The sequence below is a fragment of the Anopheles aquasalis genome, chromosome 2, assembly GCF_943734665.1.
Source record: "Anopheles aquasalis chromosome 2, idAnoAquaMG_Q_19, whole genome shotgun sequence".
Lineage (NCBI taxonomy): Eukaryota > Metazoa > Arthropoda > Insecta > Diptera > Culicidae > Anopheles > Anopheles aquasalis.
Window position 1 is genome coordinate 17,080,001 of NC_064877.1, and position 10,000 is coordinate 17,090,000.

The window sequence follows — 10,000 nt, forward strand, 5'->3', positions numbered from 1 at the left end:
AAACCGAGAGCAGAAGAAAATACTTCGAATATTTTAAGATAATTGAGACGACGCCTGTAATGTCGAGCAGCTTGTGTTTTGGGCAGAGGTAAAGTGTCGGTGTTGAAAAGCTTAACACTGTCTTCGTGGGTCAGCTCGCGGGACCGAAGTTCGGACCGAATGTTTCGCTTTCACTTTGCGGCGAGTTTTACACACCGAAAACAGCCTCCGGCTACGCACCGTGTACCGGGTGACGGTGGCACCACAAGCAGAAAGCCGCACTCGGTGGGAAATGTTGAGGAAGAAACTTTTTTCAGATGCCGAAGCTACGAAGAGAGCCCGAGAGTGCTGCTGTGGAATGTGGTGTGGTACGGGGTGGCAAATTGGCACGTGGCGGCCCCTAGTTAAGGAACCGTTGAACCGCAAAGAGGATCGTGTAACGCAAACGCAGCGACAAGCTGGTAACAATTTGCGAAAACAGATAGACCATAGGTAGACACCGAACATGAACAGGCATTAGCAGGACATGGTCAATACTTGACCAATGGCATGAATGTAAGTCAATCAAGATGCGGTTGAGGCGAAGGGATGATACGAGCTGTCGGGAGCTGCTATTACGCTGCATGGCTAATGAAGCATTCAGCCGTGAACTTAGCCATCAATTGGTTAATCTGCTCCATTGAGCTAATTTCATCTGCTTCGTCTGCGTATCCCCAATCCTCTTCAGGGCTTCCAGACAGTGCGGGAATCACTCATTCAGCTGCATGAGCGTCGCACCATCCACACCTTACCTTAGTGCCAGCTCGGTCCGAGCGTTAATCTGATAGATGTTGTTGTACCCGGGATGATCCAGATCGTGACATATGCAGGACACCAGCAGGACCAGCACCTCCAGCTCACCCAAACGCTGCACCAGGTTCGTGTGCCAGGTGATGGCGTACATCTGTGTGGTGGAGAAGAGAGGAAAATAGTAGACGGTTACGTGAAGATAGATAGTCGGAGATGTTGTCGTCCCACGCCCGGTCTCCAAAATAGCCAGCTTCCCTTAGCATCACACGAGCCATCGGAATGGAGCATCGCATCACTATAATTGCAGGCCGATTCATGCCGTTTGATGAGATTCTGGGAAAACTACTGACCACCTAACACTTCCCACCCCTTTCGCTTAGTTTAGCAATTTCCATCATTGGGCAGGAAATTGGTAAACAACCACCGGACAGCCACCGATGGACGGATGGTCAGTGGTTGATTGTACGACCCTAGTAAGGTGTTGACGTATAAAAGCCCCCTGCATTGGAGTTGCCAGACGCAGAATTACTTGGCACAGCAACGACACTACTTCGGGACAATGAAACAGCTGACTGTGCTTCTAGCGCTGCTGGTGCTTGGTGGCACCCTTCTACTATCGGTGGTATCAACAGGTTAGTGTACTTGATTTTTTTCCCCTCTCACAGCTTTTGCTGTTGCTGAGATTCTCTTCTAATAGCTTCCGGTACCGTTTACCCGTTTCTGCCTAGCTTATCTTCCGGTACCGTATTTCGATCAACGACTTAGCGCGGGCCCACTGTCCAAGAGTGAGCTGGCGTACCTGCGGCGGCTAGCCGAGGATTCCGAAGGGTTGGAAGTCACTACCACGATAGCCGATGCAGCCGAGGAAGCCCCAGAAGGGTCCTTCACGAACTCGTGTGTTGGCGAAGCGGACGAAAGCAGTGACAGTGCCGCGGTTAGTGATGACGAGGAAGCACCGGCATCGTACGACCAGTCCTCCGTCGCTTCGGATTCGACCTAGTTAGTGGAAACTCTGTAGCAACCGTTGAGTTTAACAATAAAGGTTTAGGGGAATTTCAGTTCTGATTCGTTCACTTCTTCGACGTTCTGCGGTGCTCAGATCCGAGTCCTTCTCGGATGCGAAGCTGTCGAGAAACGTGAAGTGCATTAAACTAATTTGTAATGCCCTCCGTGCACCATGGTGCACCAGGTACGGCCATATATTTCTCCAAAACTAACAACATGCCACCAACAAATGGTTGCAATTAGTCGAGTGTACTGTGCGCGCTCCACCACAGCTAGAATGCCTCCATGACGTCAATGTCGGTTTGTAATCTATGGCCATCGAAACGCCATTCAACATCCGCCATGCCATGTGCAGCTTATCCCACCACCACCACCACCTTAGTAAGGCAATGGCAATAACAGACAAATAATTTAACTCACGCGAACGTCACGGTGCGCGTGTTGCAATGCATCGTCCTGCTAGCAGCATGCCACTGCAGGCCGCAGACAACCGTGGTACTCGGCCAACCAAAAACCGTTCTCCTCAATGGCGGTTCATTAATCAAAGGCAATTCTGATGGAGAGAGTTTGCCGTGACATGGGGTGTGTATTTGCGATAAGGGCGTGCAATGTTTGCGCCCCGACGGTGGGGACGATGCAGCTGCAGGTGAAGCACCATAGATAGATACGTCATTCATCTTTGGATTACTTCCGAAACAGGTGCTGCGCGAAGCAGAGATCTTATCGGACTGGGCTCCACCGGGAATGGAATGGACGGGATTTAATATCCCGTGTCCGTTCTGCACCAAGGCGAGAGGTAGAAGCACACAATGGCACAGTGAAAAGTCTTGGCCCGGAGGGTAATGTAGTTTCTCCATTGTAGCGATGGATTCGTTGGTGTTAGCTTAAGGACATCGTACAAGACTTCTTTGGCACACATTGCACCAGCACCGGCTCCTTGCGCATGCACATTACATGTGTCGGCAATGGGCACCTCATGGGATGGCGAAGAAAGCATCCATCTATTGATGTCTATTCATCGCCCTGCCAATGTAGGCTGGTGGTGCTGCTGCTGTCGCTGCACACTGGCACTGGTGTTGCAAAGTCAGGCAAGCGTGCTATGTCGCTACAATTCATGCCACACCTTACGGTGGTACGGTACGGATCGGAAGACAGGACTCAATCCTCATATCTCTTCTCTGGAAAGGGCCGCCCCGAGTGTTACTGCTAGAAACCCTGTGCAATGTGAAAACTGGAGCAGTAAAGACAGGCCCGAAGGCTCGCAACGACACAATGATGATGCGGCAAGTCCTGGACAGCGCAGGGCTGGACGCTTGATGGATTGGGTGATCAAGTGGAAGTGATGGCTGCCATTTTCGCCATTGTTAGGGATGGCCATTGCCATCGGTTGTCACTCCTGCTCCTGTTCCTCACTGGCGTGTACGGCTCCGATAACAATGGAAAGGACAGGACGTTAGCACTAAGCATATTATGCATCGTTGGCTGCTGCTGCTGCTGCTGCTGGTTGGCTACGCAAATGGGTGAGCTGACATTGCATTTCACTTAGATCACCCATAATGGTCACCTCCCCCCAAAAGGAGAAGGAAGAGAATTGCCGTGATTCGTAAGACGTGCCACTTCCAATTTGCTCCATTGTTAAGCGTTTTCTTCCCGAATTAAAACGGAAAAAGTTTGATTTGCCCCCTGTAAGAAGAGTGACATGTTAGCTACATTCTTAGCAGAAGCTAATTTACCAGCAAGCAAGTTCCAAGAACGCGGTGCTTCTCAGTTGTCGACGTAGGAAAGTGGTTGCCTCGTACCTATACCTCCTCTTCATAACTCGTTGGCGCGGGAAAATCGTTTAAACGAGATTAGATTGCCACTTCAAGTGGCACACTCTGGTGTGCGACCGAGTGTGCACACGACAGCGACAACGACAACGACGACGATGACGGCAACAACGTTTAGTGTGTCGAGTGTCGAAATGAATTCTCCCGTCAGGTAACGCGTGCTGTGTATCGGGGCTTCCAAGTTTCGCACGAGTGCTGGCACACGGCACAATTATTGTGCGACGTTGCTGATGGTGCTGCCACCAACCATCACCGACTCCACCACCGAACGGATTGAGTTAATAGGATAATTTCCATTACGGTTAGTTACTTGTGCGCCATCCAAGCACCACCGCGCCAACCAGTCCAGTCACTGACTAGTGCAGTGCGCAGCAAAGTGCTGTTCCATTGGATGCTCTTTTCTATGTTCCTTCTATTCCTTTTTACAGATGCAAACATGGCGCTAGAGTGGGCAGGAAATGCAGCGAGCTGCTCAGGGAATCAACATTCTGCAGTAACGCCCCTCTGCAAAGCCACAATGGAATTGGATTTCGGTCGGTGGTGGTGGTGGTTGTGCACTCCCCCCAAAAACTAGTACACCGCCCGGTGGGTCCCTTTTTCGGGGGTAATTTGCTTTCCGCTTCATCTCGATGACAGCGCAATCTAATCATGCGCCACTGATAATCTGCGCTGGCCATCGTTTCTACCGTTTCGCGTGCTGTCCGACGCACACGTGGCATATCGCAAGATCGCGCGAAAACAAAGTCATTACCAGTATGCCAACGGCACACAACACGCTATTGGACGGATGCGGATTGGACCAATAACGATGCCGGCGCTTGAATCACATTGCCTGCATGTGGAAGCTGAGACAGATAATTAATGGGGTTTCATTGGAAAACTGTACGAGATAAATTTGCTCCCCCTTGCTGCTGCTGCTTGTGTTTAGGAGGGACGCGCGCTACGACGTCAAAAGGGCTGCTCTCAATTAGTGGCTTTTACTGATGGAATATCGGGGACAACCTATTTTCCCGTGAAAATTTCCCTATTCTGTATACCGCGCGAACCGCTGTTTCTAACCAACGAACTGAACTGCTGCTACCATCGTGTGCACAGCAGTAAATGGACACTTGTTTTTACATTGAAATTAATTTTCCACGAATACCAAGGCCCCCGCTTTCCGTAATACATTGTACGTCGGGCTGTGTTGCGGTGCAAGCCATGCCATGTCAGGTGGATTTTTCATTTCCATCTCATTTTGTGCTGGTAGAACATTTTAATCCACGAGAAAGCCTGTTACCAGGAATGCGATTATCAGCTCCAAGACCGCGACCGACTACGAAAGATCCTGGCCCAGCCCTAGATATTACAGCTGCAAGGTGCAGGTTCAGTCTACGCTCCGTGGACTTCGGACGCGGAGTTGAGCTGATTAGTGGAAATTGAACTTTTCCCATTTCGCTCGGCTCGCTAGCTCGCTACCCGCTCGCGGTGGTCACCCCCCCAAATACTTACCATCTGGGCGACGCAGAAACAGTGACGGTAGTTGTGGAATGGTACATCGTTGTAGTGCTTGTACACCTCGTACAGCCACTCGCGCAGCGTCTCGATCGGGATGCCGAACTTGTCCACCAGGTTCAGCTCGACGAACATCGTCTGCATCAGGTGGATCACGTCCCAGTCCTCCCACTCGTACGAGTCGAAGGCGGGCAGACGGAGGGCGGCCTTCACCTCGTCCGACAGCGTCTGGTTGCACACCTCCAGGAACCGCTGCTTCACGTCCGTGTGCTTTGGTAGGCTAGTTTTGCGATGCGGCGGACCGCGCGGTCTGCTCGATAGACCTGGGGGAACACGAACAAGAAAAAACGCGACAACAGTGAGACATCAACACAAGTAAATCCTTCTGGGAGGAGATGGATGGAAATAAAAGCTTATAAACGGGTAAAAGGGAACGAAAAACAAACATTGCATAAAAGGAAACGCGACGGTCGCCGTCCTCTGTCAGAGCCTAGAGACGGATCCGGATCTGGGAGGTAGGTTTTTACTGGAAATTGTTTTCGTGTCCCCCTTTCGCTCCGTTTGGCCGTTTTTGGCAAACATTTTATGCACAAAAAAAAAACGACAATCCCAAAGCTCATTCCCGGAGAAGAGGGAGCTTGATCCTGGAACCGTGTGTTGTGCTATCTCGGAAAATATTTATCAATCGAACCAGCAGACCGGCATCAGGAGAATGGTGAAAGGAACTACTTCGTAGAAATGGTTCACCGAAGCATCGAAAGGAAACATCGCACAAACATCAAACAAACTAGCAACGACCTCTCTTCAACACGGCCTCTGTCACCTGTTCCTGCTATCGGAAAGGCGTAACGAAAACGGAAATGCGTTGTAGCAACATTGTAACTATTGAAACGACCTGCAACTCCTCTTTTCATCATGGGCACCGTAGACTAAATAAGGTCCTTCCTGGGGAAAAAAATTGAACCACGTGATGCGTCATGACTATGGACTGCATCGATCCTTTCGCCTCTACTGCCAAATTCCATTGTACAGCATCATATCCAATATCTTCTATCGACGCCCGAACCGGCCATGGTCGCCTTTTTCATCTTGGGGCTTTTCATTTCTCGCACAAAGTAGACGCCCACCAGTTCCTCTCATTTCCTATCATTGGCTAGCGCGGGAGTGCAGATAAAGCTTACCAAGGCTGAAGGTCACAAACAGCATAAAGCATGGACAGCAATGAATCCATTTTTGATTCCACATTTCACTCACGCCCAGAGCCCATCAGTGAGCTGCGCTCACCTGAGGCGCTTTTTTTGTTTGTCTGCAAGCGGAAGGCGCACTATCATATCGGTATCGAGTCATGATGCGTGATGCCTCTTTCTCTGGGCCTCGTCGAATAGGATGATGTGCGCGAGATACAAGAACCTTTCCCCACAATGTTCCGTAACAAAGGGGCGCAATTTTCCAATTTTTCCATTTTTCTAAAAGCTTCTATTACGTTTCGTACTCAACGCCTTCTGCCGTTGTACACATTTTGTACACGGTCTGGACCAGGCCTGGTCTGATGGTGAGCTCAGTAAAGGAAGATTACACACTCTTCCTTCTCCTTCTCCTGCACCTTCTACCGAGCACACAACGGGGAGGTGGCTATCCCTTCGGTAGCTTCTCGATTGTGTTAGGCGAGCGAAATGAAGCTTTCCAGGACCAAAAGGTTGCAACGATGCGGATGGCGATTGAATATTGATGCCCCCTGGCCTATCCTGCCCGTGCTGCCCTGCCTTACTATCCGATGCTAGCACAGCCGGACACCGGGTCACTAAAAGCAATTCAATGATGATGGTCGACGGAGCATGGAGCCCGCGCCGGTCATGGTGGCTGGACCATGTGCTGGACCCCGAAATAGCGGACGAATCGATAGATGGTACAAAAACAACAAGCACACAGAATCCATATCGCATTCCATACCGAAACAAAGAAAACAAAAAACAAAAAAAAAAGCGAAATGGCCTCCAGTCATCGGAGGGATCTTGCTGATCGCTATACGCCAGGCTAGGCTTTGTTTCGCCATTTCATCCCTCTAGGCCAACGGGACACGGACAATAGTAGATTGTATGGCCGGGAGGGGCGGGCCAGGGGCCAAAAATATTGGCTTCCCGTGTTCCGATCGACAAACAACGGTAGCTTAGTGGTGCCTATTGTTTTTGGTACAGAATTTTTGGGCCAATGTATCAAACGTGCTTTCGGTGAAGCGTATCCAAAAATTAACTAATCGACAGCTGTCCGGATTGGGTCATGGTGCGATGATGCATGTTGTAGCGAAGCAACTGTGCAGTTGTATAGGATGATATCTCTACCGGTAGCAATGGTTTTCTTTCTTTTTATGCTGCTTCAAAACCATTGTTTACAGAGCTGAGCGAAATGTAGTTGAATTGTTTCAGCTTGTATTCCTGTAGTTGTGATGCAAACTGGTTGTCTGACCCTGATTTAAGCAACTATCAGTTTGCAATTCAAGTCTACAATTTTTGCATTTCTACAATTTCTGCAAGATTGTGTAGCATTTATTGTTGCAATCGTAACACAACCATAAATACGATTTACGTTTTGTTAGTAAACTTGAATTACAACTAACTTACTACAACTTTTGAGCTAAACTTTTTGAAGAATTTGTTATTTGTTATTTGTTATTTATTGATATAATCCTACGGGCAAGTGATGCCTAATAGGATGGGTATAAAGTTACACGTCAAACATAAAGGGAAACAACCGGATACGATTACGAAAGACGCTTACAGAGATATCAAAGTCGAACAAATGGTAAACCTCATTAAACCTGGCTGACATAAAGTTAACGGGTGAGAACTGGCTAAACCTGGTATGTTGCCTACGCACAGTCAAGAAGGAATAGTTTCGAGAGAGTCGCATGGGTGCGGAAAAGTTTAGAAGGGACACCAACTCAGGAGAGTCAACGGTATGCATTAACAAACCGGCGACGAAGCAACACTGAGCGGCTGCCCGCCTGACGTCAAGCCTATCCAGCCCGAGAAGAAGGCAGCGTGTTTGGTAGGGTGGGAGATGATCAGGATGGCACCAATTAATTCTTCGCAGCGCAAACCGTGTGAATCGTTTTTGGACTTTCTCAATGCGTTCGCTCCAACATGTGGTGTAGGGACACCAAGGAATGCTGGCGTATTCAAGTGTGGATCGAACTATGCTACAATATAACGTTTTTAGGCAATGAGAGTCGTAGAAATCTTTAGAAATTTTAAAAAGCAATCCTAACTGCCTATTGGCCTTAGCTATGATACATTCGTAATGCGGGGCGAGGCTAAGTTTAGAGTCGAGGAGGATCCCTAAATCTCGGATGCATTCAGTTCGTTCGATAGAGGAGCCGTTAATCGCGTAGTTGTACCTCAGAGGCGCACGAGAACGACTAAAACTAATGACATTTAATGACGACTAAAACTAATGACATTAACAGTGGTTTAACTGAAGCACTAAGGCTATTCCATTAATAACCAAGTCATCACATAGAGAGGACACCTTACGTCACGCTATTTCCTTTTCGTCGGCACAATTTCAACCCTTATCGGCTGCTTATTAACAACTGTTGATGTGGAAGCGTGAAACAAGAGACCGTTATGACTGATTCCCCATCATGATCGCTGGCTGTTTGGGGGGGGCATTTCGGGTGTTTTAATGAACCTCAACCTTACGTTACGCGAGGAGGATGCTGCCACGGTTTTTAGGGTCAGTGAAAACAAATAGATTTAATGAGGTGAAGCGCTAGCTCAGCAATCAGAGTTGAAGACTTGAACCCGCCCGTCCGAGTTCGTTATGATACGGGATCATTAGCTGAAAGGTTCAATTTGGAATTCGGAATCCACCCGGCCGCTCGAGTAGTGAGTCCCGCTAGAGACTCACACAGTTGGACGACCTGCGTCTGGTTTGGTTTGGCCCCGCATTCTGGCTCTGCCCCCTCTCCCCCCCTTGGTACGATTCGAGGGCATATCGCAAATTATCCATCCAACGCCCATTATGCCATGGCAAGAAGCCATCATTTATCCCGTGCCAAATTTACAAGCGAGACGGACCCCGTCATCCCCAAAAACCCAATACCCGATGATCCTTCAGATGCCTTGGACAGAAGGCACACAACCGTTACCGTTACCGCTGTGTATCTGTGTACCATCAGCGCGACCCTCCACAGCTTCTTTATCGCGCACCATGTTTCTTCATTCAGCGAACGAACGAAGTCGATGGTGCACCTCTCGATCGACCGCTCTCCACGTGCCAACCTCCGTTCCGACCGGGCCGTTATCAGCCTTTTCAACTGTCAAACCATCAATCTTCAGAGCGAAAACACCACCACCACCACCATCCACCCCTCGTTGAAAAATGGATGGAGCGAAATGTAACCGTTAGCTTTTGCTACCAATTATCCTTTTACCCCGATTACCACTACCTGCCTGCCTGCCTGCCTCCCGGACTACCACCGACCACCATGCAGCCCAAGTGGCTCCTCCATCTGATTGTGAAGTCTTCTACAGTCTACCGTACTTCTGCTCCAGGTTTTCCTCCAGGGCGGTGCAATTGCTGCTCCGGGGCTGAAGCTTTGTGACCTGCCCCACCACGTATCCTTTTCGTCTTCTTGTCTTCCTCCTCGCCCCTGTTCCGATCCCTTTGCTTTTGTAAGTCGATTTTTACAAGGAACATCTGTAACGTGACCGTCCTTCCCCCGGACGCTCCCTGTGCTTATCTCAATTCACTCAGCGACCTCACCCACCCGGTTCTCCGGGAGTCACCCGGGGTACCCGGGGGGAAAAGATTGATTACAATTCTACGTGGAATTGGTTTGTTATCGAGTCGGTCCCGGAGTCCGGACCCGGGACTGGGCTGAGTACCAGGCATACATCAATGCT

The 10,000-nt window shown here is 49.4% G+C and overlaps 2 protein-coding genes across 8 annotated transcripts in view; one reads left to right on the forward strand and one right to left on the reverse strand.

The window, feature by feature from the left end:
* LOC126572522 (high affinity cGMP-specific 3',5'-cyclic phosphodiesterase 9A) overlaps positions 1 to 10,000 on the reverse strand; it is a 116,131-nt gene that overhangs the window by 11,075 nt on the left and 95,056 nt on the right. For all 7 annotated transcript variants that reach the window (XM_050231905.1, XM_050231906.1, XM_050231901.1 and 4 more), the window contains 2 exons: positions 5,094 to 5,419; positions 771 to 922 (listed from right to left, as the gene is read on the reverse strand). In XM_050231905.1, the coding sequence (XP_050087862.1) occupies positions 771 to 922; positions 5,094 to 5,419 (478 nt within the window). The remainder of the gene's footprint in view (positions 1 to 770; positions 923 to 5,093; positions 5,420 to 10,000) is intronic.
* LOC126572547 (uncharacterized) lies at positions 1,290 to 1,820 on the forward strand. The gene is made up of 2 exons (XM_050231941.1): positions 1,290 to 1,400; positions 1,497 to 1,820. The coding sequence occupies exons 1-2, from the start codon at positions 1,328 to 1,330 to the stop codon at positions 1,766 to 1,768; spliced, it is 345 nt and encodes a 114-aa protein (XP_050087898.1). The 5' UTR covers positions 1,290 to 1,327; the 3' UTR covers positions 1,769 to 1,820.